Source organism: Symphalangus syndactylus, chromosome 23 (genome assembly GCF_028878055.3).
Source record: "Symphalangus syndactylus isolate Jambi chromosome 23, NHGRI_mSymSyn1-v2.1_pri, whole genome shotgun sequence".
Classification (NCBI taxonomy): domain Eukaryota; kingdom Metazoa; phylum Chordata; class Mammalia; order Primates; family Hylobatidae; genus Symphalangus; species Symphalangus syndactylus.
The window spans coordinates 40,015,172-40,034,527 of record NC_072445.2 but is presented as its reverse complement, the minus strand read 5'-3'; the positions used below and the strand labels follow the sequence as shown (position 1 = coordinate 40,034,527).

Sequence of the window (19,356 nt, the reverse complement as noted above, 5' to 3'; positions counted from 1 at the left end):
AAAAAACCACCCCCAACAAAACAAAACAAAAATGGACTCAGGGTGATACCTTCGGGTCTTTCATCTGGAAAAGAGAAGTTTCCAAATGAAGAAAGTAGCCATCAGCCAGGAGCGGTGGCTCACCTTTAATCCCCAACACTTTGGGAAGCCAAGGCGGTTGGATCACCTGAGGTCAGGAGTTCGAGACCAACTTGGCCAACATGGCAAAACCTCATCTTTACTAAAAATATAAAAATTAGCTGGGCATGGTGGCGCATACCTGTAATCCCAGCTACTAGAGGGGCTGAGGCAGGAGGATCACTTGAACCTGGGAGGTGGAGGTTGCAGCGAGCTGAGATTGTGCCACTGCACTCCAGCCTGGGCAACAGAGTAAGACTCCATCTCCAAAAAAAAAAAAAAAAAAAAAAGGCCAGGCAACAAACCAATGGGTGGAAGAGGGACTCATTCACTGTGTTCCACAAGGTCCAAAGATGAGAGATAGATGGAAGTTATAGGGAACCAATTTCCTCAGGTACAACCTAAGCATCTTCTCCTAACAGAGCCATCCAAAAGGCAAAGTATGGCTCTGAGAAGACATGAGTCCTTGGCACCTGGCCCTCAGTCCCTGGCAGGGCCTGTGTTTGTTGAACTGCAAAAAGGCTGTGAGGACAGAGACTTGATGACATGGCAAGGTAGGTGTGCAGGGTTTGCTGCATAAGACATGGGGAGCAGGCCCTTCCTCATTCTTCAGGAAGATAAGAGGTGAGCAATGAAAATTGGGGGTACTGCTAGTAACACCATGCAGGTTGAACCTGGAAACCAGTAGAAGCACTGGGTAGGTGAAATCGGATCCTAGAAAGCTCATGAGCCATAAGCAGTAGAGGCAACCATGGGCTCCTGGGGTGGTTGTATGCAGGAAGAACTGAAGAAGGAGGCAGGAGGGGCCCGGGAGGCTGCACAGTTGTGATAACAATAGGCACACCAGGGACGGGGGAGGTTTGGGGACCCGCTGCCTGAGGATAGCTCAGGTTAGGGGCTGAAGGCCTAGGGGGACACAGAGGTGGGAAGGGTTAGATTAGCTAGATTGTCTAGAGTTAGGGTTTCCCAAAGCCCAGCTCTTTGGGGCCTCTGCTCTCCCCACTACCTGCCCCTGGCTCCCTGGACACTTGAGAAGTTATACAATTAGCCAGATAGTAGAAAAAATACCTTTTTATTAATTATTAGGAATAATCCATTCATGTAATGCAGGATGTATGTTGGAGAAGGTTAAGTACAGCCACATGAATGAGGGGAAACGTGCAAGAGGAACAGTGGTGAGAAGGGGGATGGTCCCCCACTTTCCACAAACTATAAACAGCAACATGAACACAGAGAATCACAAATAAGAGGGTCTTTCCTCATGTCTCCTCTCACCCCATTCTTCCATAATGAGTCCCAGTTGGTCCCTAGAGGTGCCAGGGCATCTGGAAGTTCTGGGCTGGGAGTGGGGTGCAGTGAGTGGCCTCAAAGTTGTGCAGATGCTTCCGAGCCTGAGGAAAGGAGGTGGGACAGGTGGGGTACAGAGCACTGTTGGGAGGGGCAGCCACTGGACTCCCTCCCCACCCTCCGCTTCTGCCACCCACTCTGTAAAAGCTGCCACTTACAATGGTTATAGGGTATCCCCAGTCCCCCTATGTAAGCCCTGGCCATTCAAGAACCCTTCCCACTTCCCACTCCTTAGCTCACCAGAAACAAAGCCAGCTGCCGCCGTCCATCTGCACTCATGTCCTCCCCTGCAGAGAGGAGGCGCTCAAAATAGGCCACACATCTGGTATTCATCCCCTTCCTAGGCTCTTCCCACCCCCTCTCCTGCCCCAGGAGCTCCTTACCCACGCTCCAGGGGAAGTCGGGCCCGTGTTCTGCCTGGTAGGAGCGGAGGACAGACAGACACCAGTCCTCTTCTACCTCCCATCGGCTATAAATTGAGGCTGGTCAGGGAGAGAGATGACAGCCAGTCAGCAACCTGACCTTGCTGGGCCCCCACCCCAAGCCTCACTGGATCCCTTCTCACCTTCCTCCAGCTGTGAGGAGGCCTCCAACCACTGCCTTACCACTTGAAGACCCTCCTCTGCCATCACCCGGGGATACCTATGGAGGAAGTGCCAGGACAGGTCAGGGCTGATTTTTTTTCATTCACCATCCCTGAAACTTCCTCCCTCCTTCCCTGTGCTGGTATGGGTATCTGTGTGTGTACACTGCCCCCAGCGCGCACACACCCTGGCTCTCACCGATGCTGCAGGAGCTTCAGCAGGAGGTCATTGCCTCGGTTGGACATGATGTCCTCAGGAACCCTGGGGATGAGAAGAATGTATCCTGGAGGGGCTGGAGGTTAGGAGGAAGGGTCTAGATACCCGGGTTTCTGGTGGGCAGAGGTGGGAGGGGCAAGTTCCTGGCCATCTCTGGGATTCCTGAGGGCCGAGGTTCCCATGCACTCACGTGGTGGTGATGATCTCATCCTTGGTTCTCCGGATCAGCAGTACAGGACCCTGGTATCTTCAGAGAACAGAGCAGTGGGAAGGGAGAGCTCAGAGGGAGACGGGTGACAACTGGCCCACCCCCATCCCTGCACTGGTAGCATTCTTACCCCTTGCTACAGCGCAGCCCCAGCCCGTGTAGCCCTTCACTCAGGGGTGAGAGGGAATATTTAAGAATGGGCAAGGTTCAGTCTGGCCCTGCTGGGAGACCCCTGCTGTGCCAGGCCTTAACCCTTTGGTTGCCAGATCCTGAGGTGGTCCAGAGTCCCAGGGGACCTGGGAGGGGTTAGGCCAGTTGAGGTGGTGGCAGGGTCACTCAGGATGTGAGCCAGTGGCCTTTTACCAACTTGCACTTTAGTACTAGTTTCAGCATTTGAGCGCCCAGCAGAGCTGTATGGGGGGCAGGTGTTCAATGCCGGATGCTGGCCGGCCCTCACCTGCACAGCTGCTCCGCATTGTTTAGATTGAGATGCTGCCTCACGGTCCTGGTCACCAGGCCCCCTAGAGTGGGATAAAGGTGAAGGGATGGCAGAGACAAAGCCCTTGCCCAACATAAAGGTCCTCACTGTTCACGGAGAAAGAAAACTGAGGCCCCCAGACAAAAGAGTCCTCCTGCTTCCAACAATGGGGCGACTTACTCCCCACGAAGGAAAAAGGAGCCATCTCAGAACAGTTCCCAGTTCCAGCCCACCCCTTCCCAGGAAGGGCAGGCCTGGGAGCTGCACTCACTCCAGCTGTCTGGCATGACCTTCAAGGCCAAGGGCACCAGGTCATCAAAGGAGGCATCCAGGATCATGGCACTAACATCTGGGTAGGACATGGCTGCCCACGTGGCTGGTACCAGGGCAGGGAAGAAGAGTAAGAACTGAGAAAGGCTCCTTTCTCCCCATCACCCATGCGCTCATCTCACTGACCCTATAGGCCAACCCCATTCCCCCTATGTTATCCCTTGTTTTTTTCTTAACCTGCTTCAGTTGGTTAGGGAACTATCTGGAGAGGATGGGGACAGAACACTGGAGATAGTGCACTGAAGATAACGGGCAGGAAACATTCACTTTCCCTGATCTCCCCACCCAGGACCTGGGTCTGCTTTTCCTTTTAATGACTGGGCACAAGAGGGTAAGGAAAGGTGAAGTGTATGCAAATAGGATAGCTTCTTCCAGGCCCACTCAGAGATTCTACTTCCTCTCTCTTCTTCCTTGAGCCTCCACCCCACCCCATTTCCCTACCTCTCCCAGGTGGGGCTGGGTGGTCATGAATGTGTATACAGTGGGGGATGGGAGGGAGGCTGGTACCAGTGAAGCCGCCGATGGACCAGGCATAGATGATGATGTCCTGGGGCTGGAAGCCCAGGCGGTGGATGGCAAACTGGACCACCACATCCATGGCATTGGCCTCATTCTGCGGGAATGGCACCCCCTGCAGGAGGAAGGGCAAAGTCAGGAGTGTGTCAGCACCAAAGGCCAGCTCACCTGTCCCTCCCAACATGGACCCCTCCTGCAGCCACCTATGACAGGCAGAGAAGGTGTAGAAGGAAGGGATGGTAGGAGACGTTGTTCTCTCCAGAAGACGGATGTGTACAATGAGATCCACCTCCTCCTCTCCCGCCAGCCCCCTACTGTGGGGATGGGGGCATGGCCCCCAATGCTACTTTCACAACCTCCTAGTCCCCAGCCCTCAGGTGAGTGGGAGGCCCTTCAAGAAATCCACAGCCCCTCTCCTCCCTCTAATGGCTGACCAGAGGGAAACAGACATAATTCAGGAAAAGGAAGGGATTCCTGAGATGGTCTCACCGTGCTTCCAGCAAAGCCTGGATGATTCCAGCCCAGGACTGAATATCCAGCTGTAACACAGGGGGAGGAGGGACTGAGACCTTGTGGCCCATACCCCGTTCTCCATCCCTGGGGGAAGGAAGAGCAGAAGCACCCCCAGCTTAGAGGCAAATAACTCCAAGCCTTCCCAGAATAGGAGATGACACCAGAGGTTCTGAGGCAGCACAGGGAGCGGCATGTGATTGTGCGGGGTGTGTGGTGGGGGAATGGAACAGAATGAAAAGCATAATAGTTAGGGACACAGGCCAGGGGAGGGATGTAAGGTTATCAAAGCAAATGGCGAGTGGACTTTTCCCTAAAGCTGAGAGACTTAAAACCTCACCCAGAGAAAGTAGAGGCCAGGGGAGTTCAGGTCAGTGTTGGAGGCAGGGACATTCCCTTCAAAGGGCAGAGATAAGGAGGCTGAGTCACCATCCTACCTTCCAGGGGTGTGGAGACGCAGCCCACCTCATAAAACCCAGCATTCCCCTCACAGCAGATCACCTAGGAAGGAGGCAGAAAGGACGGGCTGGGGGGCCAAGTTGGGACTGAAAAACTCCCTTTGGGCAGGGAGGGCAGCCCATGAAGAGCTTTGCAGGGAAGAGGAAAGGGCAGGTTTCTGTTTTCTCCAAGGGGAATGGAAACTTCTCATTCCACAGGGTCCGTAAGAGGAGAAGCAAAGGGATTACAAATACTCCTCAGAGGCTGACCTGCTCGACCACCCAGCCATGTCCACTTTTCCTTGGAAGATTACCAGCTGGATCTCTCTCAGGAAGGGGACTATGGAGATGTTTTTCCTTTCTAGTTTTCGGGTCTGTTATCTTCTGTGACCATTGCTATTGTGTGGTACGCTGATTGCTCTCCCTATCCCTCTCTGAGCTCCAGTCTTATGGTCAGACAAACTGTAATGCCATGGCGCCCCAAGCTGAAACCCACGAATGGTGGGATTTGCATGAATTCTCATAGCAGATGGGCAGAGCCAGGACTAGAACCCAGCTCCCTAGACTCCTGGCTTAGTGCTCTTTCCACGGCTGCTTCATGGAGGCAGGAGACTTTAAGGCCAGGCTGCCTAGGTCCAAATACCAGCTCTACCACTTACTGTGAGGTCCAGGAAAGGTTTTCTGTGCCTCAGTTTCGTCTCCTGTAAAATGAGCTAATATAAGCAGTACCTATCTCACGGGATTGTTTTGAGAATTAAATATATATGCTTCATATATATGAGAATTAAATATATATAAGTGTGAAGTGCTGTCAAAGTGGTAACTATTAATATTAGTTTCTGGTCCTTGAATGTCTCTCCTACTTCATCTTTTTCTCTATCACAAGGTTTCACTACATCACCAGGTCTTTAGCGTGGAGCTAGGACATGGGATTATCCCCAGTAGTGGTTCCTTCAGGGAGGTGCTATAGCATTGGGGTCCCCAGACCTCTACTGCCTTCCTCACACTCACCCCACCTCTGGGCTCCCTGCTCCCTCTTACCAGCTTCTGTCCCTGGGGCTCAGCTGTCCCCCGCCGGTCCACAAACATGGTGTCAATCTCATTGCCATCACAGGCCAGCAGCTTTGCCCGGCGCCCGTTACACTGAGTAGGGGAGACGCAAGGGCCAGGTTGCAAGGGTCAGGAGGCCACATCACAGGGGTGGGGTGGGGTGGGTGCGGGTGAGAGGGGAGGGCTGTAGGGGATGCGCGGGCAGGGAAGCCTCACCTCTTCCACCAGTCGGGCCTGGCCCTGCAGCAGCACAGGCATGAGGGCCTTCTGCAGCAGGTACACAGAGCCTGGATACAGCATCCGGCGCCCTAGGGTGTGTGCCACCAGGTAGCTGTGGGGAAGACAGGTTAACAAACCCCAACCCTGGTGAGGCCTGGGGACTGTGCTGGGGACCATCCCAGCCCTAGCACTCACAGACTGTAAGGCCTGCTTTACCCCTGACCTTCACAGCTTTACTTTCCTCTTTCAAGCCTTAATGAAATATGTACCAGGCTTGTGTTTTTCAAACTTTTCTTACTGCAACCTTTGTAAGATAAACATGTTATATTGTGGCTCAGTGCACACATATCCTGTATGTACAGAATTCTGAGAGTTTTATGATGTAACTTTCTATACATAATAAATGCAAAGTTATCAGATTATGATGCTGTTAAAATATAAGTACAACATATTAAAGGTCACCAAATAAATAATACTTTAAAAAATGATGGTTATAATTCAAAACATCAAATATGGCTTGCCTCCCTGACTAATTAGCACACTGTCAACAACCAACCACTAAGTCCACCCTGTTCCTTGGTATTCTAGAAGCTGCCTCCTAACTCCCAGCAAAAGAAAATTCCCAGTGTCTGTTCCACTGGAAGATATAGGTGGTTATTTCCGTTCCTTCTGACATCATCAGTACCCACGACTGAGCTTTATTTGGGATTTACCATGTGCTCTCAAGCACCCAGGCAAGGCAGGAGCCCTTCAGAACATGTTACCTTACTTAATCTCCTCAGCAACCTTGCAGGGCAGGTTTGTCACAGGTGCAGACACTGAGGCGCACAGGGGCCCGGAGCCAAGGTGGAATAACAACGGGGCAGAGGGGCCACGATGGGTACACAGATGCCACCAGAGCCTGCCCTAGCTACAAGTGTGTGTCCTCCCCACCCCCACCCCACCCCCACTGCTCCTTCTCAGCCTCACTGAAGAAGCTTTTGTTCATATCCCAGTTCTTCACTTACTACATTTGAGACTCCAGACCTCTCTGAGCCTCTTTTCTTCAAACATAAATATGGATAAAAATGACTTTGCCATAAATGATCTACACAAACCATACGACCCTAGGCCCAATGAGTGACAGCTATTTTACAATGGAGTGCCCACTCCCAGAGCACTCCTGAAATGGCCCCTCCACCCCAGTGGGCCTCTCCTCGCTGCTGTTTCCCACCTGGTGATCTGACAAGGAAGCTTCTTAACTCGGTTGAGGAGGGTGTCTGCTGTCCCCCGGTGCAAGGGCTCTGGGCGAAGCAGGGCCACACCCCGGCGGGAAGGGCCCCCTCGAGACTCCTTCCTGAGGAAGGGAACGATGCAGGGAAGGATGGGGTCAGGAGCAGCAAGCTGGATGTCTGAGGTCTGGAGAACAGTGGGGTCTAGGAACGACATAATGGCATTGGAAGGCAGGCACTGTGACCTGAGAGGGCATGGAGGTGGGGGGACAGGGCAGGGCAGAGATTTTCTGGAATGGTTCTAAGGGGAGGGATACAGCAAAAGAACTGGGGCCTCACCGGCTGCTGGGTTCTTCCCAGTGGAAGTCGACTGGCCAGCTCCGGAAGTCAAAGTTGTAGTTGGCAAGCTGCCTCTGCAGTGGGCACGAGAGGAAAAGGGGTACTGAGAACTCAGGGGAGGCTCTCCTACCCACCCTCAACAACACCTTCGTTATCCAGGGGTGTGATCCCCACACATCATGGGGAAACCAATCAGAGGTCAATACCCTCCCAATTCTCAGATGGAAAATTCTAACAGGACCAGAAAATCAGGGGAGATGGTATGCCCCATCAGGTATCAGGACTGGCCTGTCTGCCCTCTTCCAAGCTAAGAACCTAACACTCTGCTTTTCTAAAAAACTAAACCTGACCCGCCCCCAGGAGGAGTGGCTGAAGGTGCTAGTGCTTTTGAATGACGGGGTAGTAGGGGCCGCTGGCTGGTCACGGTCTATTCCCCACCTGGGTGCCTTATAGGGTGCTGTCTTAGAAGCTTAGAAATCTCCCAGCGGATCACACTGACAGACCCAAGGTTGAGTGAGACAGAGAGGAGGGAAGTCACGCCCACAGTGGGCTCCTCTGCATATGGGGCCACCCCTTGAAGGAAGCTCTGACTTCCATCCTGACAACTACATCCCTTCCTCAACTCCTGCAGCCATGGATCAGTGTTGCCCTACAGCCCATCTGAGCCTCGAGCCACCCCACTGAGCCAGTCCACATGCCTTTTTTTTTTTTTTTTTTTTTTGAGGCAGGATCTCATGCTGTTGCCCAGGCTGGAGTGCAGTTGGTACGATCATAGCTCACTGCAGCCTCAAACTCCCAGGCCCAAGTGATCCTCCTACCTTAGCCTCTGGAGTAGCTGGGACTACAGACGTGTGCTACCATGCCCAGCTAATTTTTAAAATTATCTTTAGAGACAAGGTCTTACTATGTTGCCCAGGCTGGTCTCCAACTCCTGGGCTGAAGCGATCCTCCTGCCTCAGCTTCCGAAAGTGCTGGGATTATAGGCATGAACCACCTCACCAGCTCCACATGTTTTTTGAGGGCAGTGGGAGCTGTGTCTTCCTTTTTTTTTTTTTTTTTTTTTTGAGATGGAGTCTCGCTCTGTCGCCCAGGCTGGAGTGCAGTGGTGCGATCTCGGATCACTGCAAGCTCCGCCTCCCGGGTTCACGCCATTCTCTTGCCTCAGCTTCCAAGTAGCTGGGACTACAGGCACCTGCCACCACCACACCCAGCTAATTTTTGTAACTTTAGCAGAGACGGGGTTTCACCACGTTAGCCAGGATGGTCTTGATCTCCTGACCTCGTGATCCACCCGCCTTGGCCTTCCAAGTGCTGGGATTACAGGCGTGAGCCACCACGCCCGGCCTAGCTGTGTCTTAATACTTGACTGTATTCGTCCCCCACCCCGAGCTCCCAGCACTCTATTTTGAGGGTTTTTATTTCCTGCACAGAAATTTTTTGACATTTCAAAAATAATTTGACTAACAGAGAGCAATAGAAAAATTATACAAAAAGGTAATAGCAAAACAAAACAAGATGAATAAAAGCAAATTTCAGACAGGCTTTGCTCAGACCTGTTCTCAAATCTGGACTTAGCCACTTTCTTGCTCTATGACTCTGAATGGGTCACTTAACCTCTTTTTGCCTCTGTTTTCTCAAATTTACAAATAAAGGTAATAATGCCACCTCATTCAGCTGTTGTGAGGGTCTGAAAGGGTGTGTGCCAAATGCTTCAGCCAGTAGCATAGTACAGGGCGTCATTACACAGCTCCATAAATAGTGTGGAGTAGCCAGGAATGTGATGATGGTGGTCATAGCTGTTTGATCCTAGAAACCTCCCATAACAGAAAAGAGCTTTATGGGGCCCCAAAGCCCATCCTTAAAGATAATCACAGTCCAGCACCAGCTGGCCTGGCATAATGACCAAGACACTGAGCCCTAGCTTTTCTCCCTCCTGGCACCATGCTGTACTCCCAGGCATAGGAGTGGACACACCTGTCCACCTTGTCCCATCCACAAACAAGGATAGCATGGTATTCAATGCACACAACAAAATTAAACATTTATAGAACTGAGCTGCTATGATACAGAGAAAACTACCTTCTAAGAAACATTGTGGGCTGGGTGCAGTGGCTCACACCTATAATCCCAGCACTTTGGGAGGCCAAGGCAAGTGGATCACCTGAGGTCAGGAGTTTGAGACCAGCCTGACCAACACAGCGAAACCCCATCTCTACTAAAAATACAAAATTAGCTGGGCATGGTGGCGCATGTCTGTAATCCCAGCTACTTGGGAGGCCGAGGGAGGAGAATCTCTTGAACTCAGGAGGTGGAGGTTGCAGTGAGCTGGAATCATGCCATTGCACTCCAGCCTGGGCAACAAGAGCGAAACTTCATCTCAAAAGAAAAAAAAAGAAACACTGTGGGCCAGGCACAGTGGCTCACACCTATAATCCCGGCACTTTGGAAGGCCAAGGCAGGCAGATCATCTGCGGTCAGGAGTTCAAGACTAGCCTGGCCAACATGATGAAACCCTGTCTCTACTAAAAATACAAAAATTGGCCAAGCGCAGTGGCTCACACCTGTAATCCCAGCACTTTGGGAGGCCGAGGTGGGCGGATCACAAGATCAGGAGATCGAGACCATCCTGGCCAACATGGTGAAACCCCGTCTGTACTAAAAATACAAAAAATTAGCCAGGCATGGTGGCGGGTGCCTGTAGTCTCAGCTACTCAGGAGGCTGAGGCAGGAGAATGGCATGAACCCAGGAGGCAGAGCTTGCAGTAAGCTGAGATGGCACCACTGCACTCCAGCCTGGGCAACAGAGCGAGACTCGGTCTCAAAAAAAAAAAAAAAAAAATTTAACTGGGCATGGTGGTGTGCACCTGTAATTCCAGCTACTCAGGAGGCTGAGGCATGAGCACTGTTTGAACCCAGGTGTTGGAGGTTGTAGTGAACTGAGATTGTACCACTGTACTCCAGCCTGAGTGAGAGTGAGACTCCGTCTCAAAGAAAAAAAAAAAAAAAAGAGGCCAGGAGTGGTGGCTCACGCCTGTAATCCCAGCACTTTGGGAGGCCGGGGCAGGCAGATCGCCTGAGGTCATGAGTTGGAGACCAGCCTGGCCAACATGGTGAAACCCCGTCTCTACAAAAAATACAAAAATTAGCGGGCGTGGGTGGCGTGTGCCTGTAATCCTAGCTACTCAAGAAGCTGAGACAGGAGAATCACTTGAACCCGGGAGATGGAGGTTGCAGTGAGCCGAGATGGTGCCATTGCACTCCAGCCTGGGCAACAAGAGCGAAACTCCATCTCAAAAAACAAAGAAAAAGAAAAAGAAAAAAGAAACATTGTGGAATGTTTCTAGTTTAGCCAGTTCTTGCAGGTAAGGGAGGGGGAAGATTGTTCTAGCAGAATATTCCATTAGAAGTGGTAGGGAGGAAAAATTCCTCAGGTGGACAGTTCACTAATGGAGGTGAGAAGGGATACAGCAATGTGCAAGCAAACACCCAGTGTGGTGGGTGTAAAACATCCCTCCTCTTCCTGCAGAAGCCAGTGTCTGGCGCTCTGAGGGACAACTGAGGAAGCTGCTATCGGGCGCCTGTGTGGTACTTTTCCTAGAGCCTCTCACCTTGTTTTCTGAAGACTGGTTCTGATGTGTTGCTTCCAAGATGGTGATGAACTGCCGGTACTGGGGGTTGGTCCAGCGGCCAATGCCTGGTAGAAAAAGGACAGGAAACAGTGCTAGGAAAACTGGGAAGCAGAATGCCTAGGTTTTAGGAAAAGAATTGGAGATGGGCTAGGAGAAGGCCCTGGAAGAAGAAGTGAAAGAAAAAGGAACTGAGGGCATAGGATGTGGAGAAATAGATGTGAGCCAACCCCCTTCCTCCAAATCCAGCAACTGGCTACAGGATGCTTCTTCTCCCTAGCTTCTGCAGTTTGTGTCTTTATAGACGATCCTTAACCTACCATCTTCCAGAATGTTCATTTTCCTCAGTCTGCAAACACTATCATATAACCTATTTTTTTTTTTTTTGAGACAGAGTCTCGCTCTGTCGCCCAGGCTGGAGTGCAGTGGCGCAATCTCGGCTCACTGCAAGCTCCGCTTCCCAGGTTCATGCCATTCTCCTGCCTCAGCCTCTCCGAGTAGCTGGGACTACAGGTGCCCGCCACCACGCCCGGCTAATTTTTTGTATTTTTAGTAGAGACGGGGTTTCACCGTGGTCTCGATCTCCTGACCTCGTGATCCTCCTGCCTCGGCCTCCCAAAGTGCTGGGATTACAAGCGTGAGCCACCGCGCCCGGCCTTGTCATATAACCTATTATATGACACTATTAAACACTGTCATATAATACTATTCTCCCTTGTGAATATCAAATTTCTCTATTTTTCACTGCCACTCTTCTCCAATGCCACTCTTCTCCAATGCTTGCTTTCTGCCTCTTTTCTGTATATTCTAACGCCTTGCCGTCTGGCTTCAGAGTCTCCGACTCCTGCCCATAATTACTTCCTCACTGAATTCATGACTCTTCCATCCTCATTCTCTTCAACTGTACCACTCAGCATTCTCCCTGTCCCTCAAGATTCTTCCTGCCTCTGCTTCCTGGGCCCATCCTTAACTTCTTCCAATTCCTGAACAGTTCCTCTCCTGCCTCCATTCTGCTTTCCTTTCTGAAGCAGAAGCAACTCTCAGTGCTGACTCTCTCTCCTCTCTCTTTTCACTTACACAGTCAGTGATTTCGTCCACTCTCCTTTCACTGTTGAGCCACCTCAAACCCTAACTTCTCTCCTCACTGACTTGGCAGGTGTCGTGTGTCAGGCATGCACCATACTACATACAGGAGACTCAGCAGGAAATGAGATACACAGCTCCTGGCTCTCAGAGAGCTGGCATTCTGGTTGGGGTGAGGTACAGCCAGGAGAAGACAATAAACAAGAACACTTCAGAGAGGGATAAGTGCTACAAAGAAAATACAACAAGAATGAACCAGAACTTTATGTGTCATCAGTGGTAGTCCCCCAAAACGATACGATGAGAGAATGACGTGTGCTGCAGAATGATTTGTATAATATTTATGCCAAAAATGTAAAATGTGCAAAATAATACACACTGCTTATAGATACCATATTTCATAGATTCTAAGACATGTATTTTTTAACCCTTGAAAACTCTGAAATTAGAATTCATTTTACAATTGATGGCAGCTTAGACTTGAGGAACTGAGGTATATGTTTCATAAAAGTATGTGCCAGAAAAAAAAAAACAACCCACACCAAATGACAATTATTACTTCTGAGGAAAGAGGAAGATGGGACTGAAAGGATTCCAGTGGGAACTCCAACCTTAACTGTGGTGCTTTAGTATTTTGTTGACAGAAAGCATTTAAAGCAAATACCACAAAACCATATAAAAAAAAATCACAAAACTATATATCAAAAAATTTAAAAAGCCTTTTATATTTTGTTCTCTGGACTTTTCTGTATTTTTTCTTTTTTCTTTTTTTTTTTTTTTTGAGACGGAGTTTCCCTCTTGTTGCCCAGGTGGGAGTGCAATGATGTGATCTCGGCTCACTGCAACCTCCGCCTCCCGGGTTCAAGTGATTCTCCTGCCACAGCCTCCCAAATAGCTGGGATTACAAGCACCCGCCACCATGCACAGCTAATTTTTTCTGTATTTTTTCTAAATTAAAAATAAATAAAATAAAAAATTAAGACAAAACTGAGCAGTGGGAGCTACTTTTAGACAAGGTGGTCAGGGAAGGCCTCTCTGAGGACAGAGCCCAGCCCTGCAGAGATCGGGGGCAGAACACCTCAGGCAGAAGGTCCTGGACCCAACTGCGGCCATCCAGCCCTGACCCCACCACCCCTATGTTGAAGCATCGCCCATCACCTGGTTGTCATCTTATGTACCCAGTAGGAGTAGGTGATCTGTTCTGCCTCTTTATTTTTTTAAATTGCGAGATATAACATATGTACATAAAACATATATTCAGTTTAAAAAATACAAAGCAAACATTCATGTGACTATCACCTAGGTCAACAAAGAGAACACAGCCACCTCTCAGCAGGGGTCTCCCCCATTCTGTACTCCCCCATCCCAGGTAATCACTCTCCTAACGTTTAAGAAAACCATGCCCTTGTTGTCTTCGGTGTTCTACCTCAAACATGCGCATCCCTTTTGAATTTTATATAAATGAAAACATACTGCATACATTATTTTGTGGTTAGCTTCTTCTATTTAACGCAACATTTGAGAAATTCATCTGCATTGCTTTTGTTTATCTGGAGATAGAGTCTCACTCTGTCATCCAGGCTGGAGTGCAGTGGTGCTATCTTGGCTCACTGCAACCTCTGCCTCCCAGGTTCAAGCAGTTCTCATGCCTTAGCCTCCCAAGCAGTTAAGACTACAGGCATGTGCCACCATGCCCAGTTAATTTTTTGTATTTTATTTTTTTCTGAGATGGAGCCTTGCTCTGTTGCCCAGGATGCAGTGCAGTAGCGCAATCTTGGCTCACTGCAACCTCTGCCTCTCGGGTTCAAGCAATTCTACTGCCTCAGCCTCCCGAATAGCTGGGATTACAGGTGCTCACCACCATACCTGGCTAATTTTTTTTTTGTATGTTTAGTAGAGATGGGGTTTCAACATGTTGGACAGGCTGGTCTTGAACTCCGACCTCTGGTGATCTGCCTGCCTCAGCCTACCAAACTGCTACGATTACAGGCATGAGCCACTGCACCTGGCTTCATCTACGTTGTTGAGCGTAGCTACAGTTTGTTCATTTGCATTGCTATATAGTGTTCTGTTGCATGGCTATTGCACAGAACTTTTTTTTTTTTTTTTGAGACGGAGTCTTGCTCTGTTGCCCAGGATGGAGTGCAGTAGTGCAATCTCGTCTCACTGCAACCTTTGCCTCCCAGGTTCAAGCTATTCTCCTGACTCAGCCTCCTGAGTAGCTGGGATTACAGGCACGTGCCACCATGCCCAGCTAATTTTTGTATTTTTGGTAGAGACGGGGTTTTACCATGTTGGTCAGGCTGGTCTCAAACTCCTGGCCTCGTGATCCACTGGCCTCTGCCTCCCAAAGTGCTGGGATTACAGGCATAAGCCACTGCGCCCGGCCGCACAGAACATATTTTATCCATCCTACTATTGGTAGCCACTGGAGTTGTTTCCAGCTTAGGATTATTACAAACAATGTTGTATGTTGTATTCTTGTACATCTATATTGTTTATACATGTGCAGGAGTTTCCCTAGTATGTATACATATATAGAATTGTTGTAGGGTATATGCATCTTTTCGAGATAATAGCAGCCAGGCATAGTGGCTCACATTCGGGAGGCTGAGGTGGCAGGATCACTCTGAGTTCAGGGGTTTGAGACCAGCCTGGACAACATGGTGAGACCCTATCTCTTAAAAAAAAAAAAAAAAGAAAAAAGCAAACTTTTTTGTTATTTTTTCACATTTATAACCCAAGTCTTTTAAGGAAAAGATCATGCCTTAAACCATTCTCAATGATTCCCTCTCGGGGTCCATCACTAAAATGTATTTGCACAAGGTACTTAATATTTAACGAGTGACAGTGACAGATAAGATTCAAAGCAGATTTCCTCTCCACCTACCTCGGAGGCAGGCCACACCTGCCAGAAGTAGCAGCAATGTCCCAGCATAGTGAGAAAACGGCACCACTTTGGACAAACTCAAGTAACCTGGGAAGGGAGAGGGACAATGTGAGACCCTCTCCGCAATGTCCCTCAGCTCCTCTTCCCAGTTCAGCCCCAACCTCCACCCCACACTCCCTGTTTGGAACAGCCATACCCTAAGAGGAAGAAGATGCCTGATGGAAGAGGGAAGCCAAGCCATCCTCATAGGTCCCCTCTCCTCTTTAGGGAGCTGGCTCATCTGCCAACAACCTGCCCATTTGCTACCCCACCACCTTTGAAACCACACTGACCTTTCCTGTACAAGTAGAAGAAGGCGAAGGGGGAGGAGTAATAAGAGATGGACCAGAATACTGAAGCCTGCAGCAGAGAGACAGGGACAGGCAATCAATACACACACACACACATACACACACACACACACACACACACACACAGACGCCTGCCATTCCAGGCATACACTATACACTCTGAGCAAGATGGACAACCTGAGGGATATATCATATTTGGTGTATGACACCATGAATACAGTAGGTGCTCAATATTTGTTGAAAAGTAGTGTGTCAATGTAATGGAGGCTAGGAAAACTTAGTACAGGCTCTATTTTCTTCCTCTGGAATTATGGAAGAATTATGTCTTCCATCTCCAGATACAATTCCATCACATTTAAAGGCAGTCTCTCTGTCTACTCAAGTTAATCAAGCCTTTTCAATTGGCCCTGCTCAGGACAGCCCCTGGCCTGGTCCCCAAGAGATGTGCAAACGTCACCACAGGAACTGTGCCAGAAAGAACAGCTGTCCCTGCAGCCAGAGAGGTTAGTTGCCAGGGAAGACAGGTCACTGGGGAACTGCAGGACTTAGCACCTGCAGATGGTCCCAAGAGTAAACATGTTTTCCTTATGGCTCAGGCTGCCCCCAGAGAAAGCAGTGCTACATACCAAAGGGGAGTGCCAAGTATGCGCATTTAGAGTGTGTCTGTGTGTCTGTGTTGGAGAGGTCTGCTGCAGAGCCCAGGGCATCCCCCAACCCCAGGGCACTGTTGCTCCCAAGTTAGGGAGGGCTAAGTTCAAGAGGACAGGTGGGTCTGAAAGATGCAGAGTCCCAGATGCCAGGGTAGACATACCAGTGCCAGGATGCTGTCAGCGTGTTTCTCCAGGGCACGGGGTTGATAGTACGTATCCTGCCAAAACAGATGGCCTCCTTAAGGACCTGCCCACTGGCAGGTCCTTTCCCTTCCCTTTCAGAAGCCCTGCTGTGTGTCCTCTGGTTCTAGTCTCGTTGACTATCTCTCTTGAGACATCCCTGGCCCCCACAGAAACCCCTCTTCCTCACCCTCACCCTGAACCTAATTTCCCACCCCTGACCGCGGGAACAAACACAGGGAACTGGATTTGGAAGCAAAAGTGAAAGCAGCATTGGACGATTTTTGCTCCTTTTCCACAGCCTAGTTTCAAATGGATTGCAGGCGCGTGCATGTGGGGAGAAGGGTTAGTTTGAGAAGAAAGGAAAGACACCAAGACAATCTAAGAGGGAAAGAAAAGCATCAGAAATAAGAGTAGTTGACTAAAAAGAGAATGTGGGTAGGAGCGGGCAGTTTGTAGGAGACAGTAACACAATGAGACAACTGATAAAAAGGAAGAGAATATTTAGAACAGCCTACCACCACCCGCCAGCTCTCCAGAATACAATGACTCGGTCTCCAGGCTAGGTTGGGCGGGGGCTGAGGGAAGGACCGACGGATACAGGATCTGTAAAAGTCATTCTGAAATTCAAGGCGAGGGTAAAGGGAAGATAAAAACTGAGCCGAGGGAGGCACGAAGAGACACTGAGGAAGAGGAAATTGGGAGTCTGACGGCAAAATTCAACGGCTCCCCAGTCCGCGCAAGGTCTCTTCCCGGGACTCAAGACTCAACTAGGACCGGCACGAACCACGACAGACAGGGTGTGGGGACGCCGAGAGGAAAGAGCAAGGAGTGGCAGTCGGAATGAGAAAGCGGTAAAGAGCGAAAAAGAAAGGAGGCGGCCAGTCCGTAGGCGTGACTTTAACTCAGGAAGCACACAGAGCGCAGACTTTGCGGATAACTGGCTTGACAAGCAGGCTCCCCTTATTTCCCATTATGGGCACTTCTGGGGAGCAAAAGGCCGTAAAGGGTTTGGACTGTACCACGTTCTTCGGCAGGGAGGAACTCGACTCACCCAGGAGCTGGAATGGGGGGCAGTGACTGCCGTTGGCGTCTCAGGGACGCTGGCCGGGGCCCTTTCAGAGTCCCTCTCCCGGTAGATTTTGTAGAGCCGGGGGCCTAAGACGCAGCTCAGCAGCTTCGCCATGGCCCCGGCTCGGGCCGCGGCTCTTCCAGCAGCAGGTCCCCCTGCCGGCCCCGCCCTCCCTGCCTCTGAGGAGTTGTGTGCCCTTGACGTCAACCCGTACCGGCTCCGCCTCCGGGCGAGTTACGACATTTTCAGTGCTTTTGAGAAGAGTTTCGCGCAATTGGAGCTACGGGTACAGCAGTGGTCCGAAACTAGTGGAAGATTTAGGAACGCGGAGAATCAGAAAATTACCGGGCATAGTTCAATAATTTTTTTGTCTGATTATTGGCAGACTCTAGAGCCACAGCGGAAACGAGGGGTGAGATTAGGAGTACTTGATAAGAGTAACAGAAAAGATAAGGTGTCGGCCGGGTGCGGTGGCTCACGCTTGTAATCCCAGCACTTTGGGAGGCCGAGGCGGGCTGATCACGAGGTCAGGAGATCGAGACCACGGTGAAACCCCGTCTCTACTAAAAATACAAAAAATTAGCCGGGCGTGGTGGCGGGCGTCTGTAATCCCAGCTACTCGGAGAGGCTGAGGCAGGAGAATGGCGTGAACCCGGGAGGCGGAGCTTGCAGTGAGCCAAGATTGCGCCACTGCACTCCAGCCTGGGCGACAGAGCGAGACTCCGTCTCAAAAAAAAAAAAAAAAAAAAAGATAAGGTGTCTAGGAATATATCTAGTACAAGAAATGCAAGATTTTGTGAAGAAAACTATAAAAAGTTATTGAAAAGGCGAACTCGCCCGGCCGGGCGCAGTGGCTCACGCCTGTAATCCTAGCACTTTGGGAGGCCGAGGCGGGCGGATCACTTGAGGCCAGGAGTTCGAGACCAGCCTGGCCAACATGGTGAAACCCCGTCTCTACTAAAAATACAAAAATTAGCCTGGTATGGGTGGCGCGCGCCTGTAATCCCAGCTACTCGGGAGGCCGAGGCGCGAGAATCGCTTGAACCCCGGAGGCAGAGGTTGCAGTGAGCTGAGATCTTCCCACTGCACTTCAGCCTTGGCGACAGAGCAAGACTCTGTCTCTAAATAAATAAATAAATAAATAAAGGTAAACTGGCCCAGCGCGGTGGCTCACGCCTGTAATTCCAACACTTGGGTGGCCGAAGGATGATTGCTTGCGTCCAGGAGTTCCAGGCCATGGCTCATGCCTGTAATTCCAACACTTTGGGTGGCTGAGAGAGGATTGCTTACGCCCAGGAGTTCCAAGCCAGCCCAGGCAACATAGTGAGACCCCATCTCTACACAAAATACCAAGGGGGGGAAAAAAAGACCTAGCAGGGTGTGATGGTGCGCACCTGTAGTCCCAGCTACTTGGGAGGCCAAGATGGGAGGGTCGCTTGAGCCCGGGAGTTCGAGATCGCTCCATGCACTCCAGTCTGGGTGACAGAGCCAGACCCTGCCTCAAAATAATAACAATAATAATTGAAAAAATAAAAAAAGAAAGAGGTAAACGAAAAGCTTTTCAATAAATGGAAAGCTACACCATGGTGCTGGATATGAAAATTCAGCACGGTAAGATATGTGGAATATTTGTAAAAAGAAAATAAGTGAATCATTACTCTTATGCATGAACTGAATCTTAAAACCATGATGCTGAGTGAAAATAGCCACAGAAGAATGTATACGTGATACCAGTATATTAGATTCAAAAACACATAAAATTTAATGATAAAGCAAGTGGAGAAGAAAGAGAAAATTCAGAATTGTGGTTACACAGCATAGAGAATCTCTGACTGAAACAGAATATTCTTTTTCTCTTTCTTTTTTTTTTTTTTTTTCTTGAGACAGGGTCTAGCCCTTTCTCCCAGGCTGGAGCACAGTGGCACAATCACAGCTCACTGCCC

At 50.0% G+C, this 19,356-nt stretch overlaps 1 protein-coding gene across 4 annotated transcripts; it reads right to left on the bottom strand.

Moving 5' to 3' along the window:
* Window positions 1-1,170: 1,170 nt before the first annotated feature.
* On the bottom strand, window positions 1,171-18,081 carry ABHD16A (abhydrolase domain containing 16A, phospholipase). Of its 4 annotated transcripts, none has more exons than XM_055263604.2 (20): window positions 17,396-18,081; window positions 16,323-16,379; window positions 15,494-15,560; window positions 15,162-15,248; window positions 11,171-11,256; window positions 7,563-7,636; window positions 7,226-7,348; window positions 6,010-6,124; window positions 5,785-5,886; window positions 4,744-4,807; window positions 4,286-4,335; window positions 3,788-3,911; window positions 3,222-3,326; window positions 2,930-2,993; window positions 2,455-2,511; window positions 2,247-2,309; window positions 2,030-2,106; window positions 1,848-1,946; window positions 1,705-1,751; window positions 1,171-1,508 (listed from the first exon to the last, which is right to left on the bottom strand). In XM_055263604.2, the coding sequence occupies exons 1-20, from the start codon at window positions 17,525-17,527 to the stop codon at window positions 1,425-1,427; spliced, it is 1,677 nt and encodes a 558-aa protein (XP_055119579.1). In that variant the 5' UTR covers window positions 17,528-18,081; the 3' UTR covers window positions 1,171-1,424. The 4 variants fall into 4 exon arrangements, with proteins under 4 accessions (XP_055119579.1, XP_063488603.1, XP_055119580.1 ...); XM_063632533.1 differs by lacking the exon at window positions 17,396-18,081 and adding an exon at window positions 16,860-17,314 and having other exon boundaries at window positions 7,226-7,427; XM_055263605.2 differs by lacking the exon at window positions 17,396-18,081 and adding an exon at window positions 16,860-17,041.
* Between the last annotated feature and the right edge of the window lie 1,275 nt (window positions 18,082-19,356).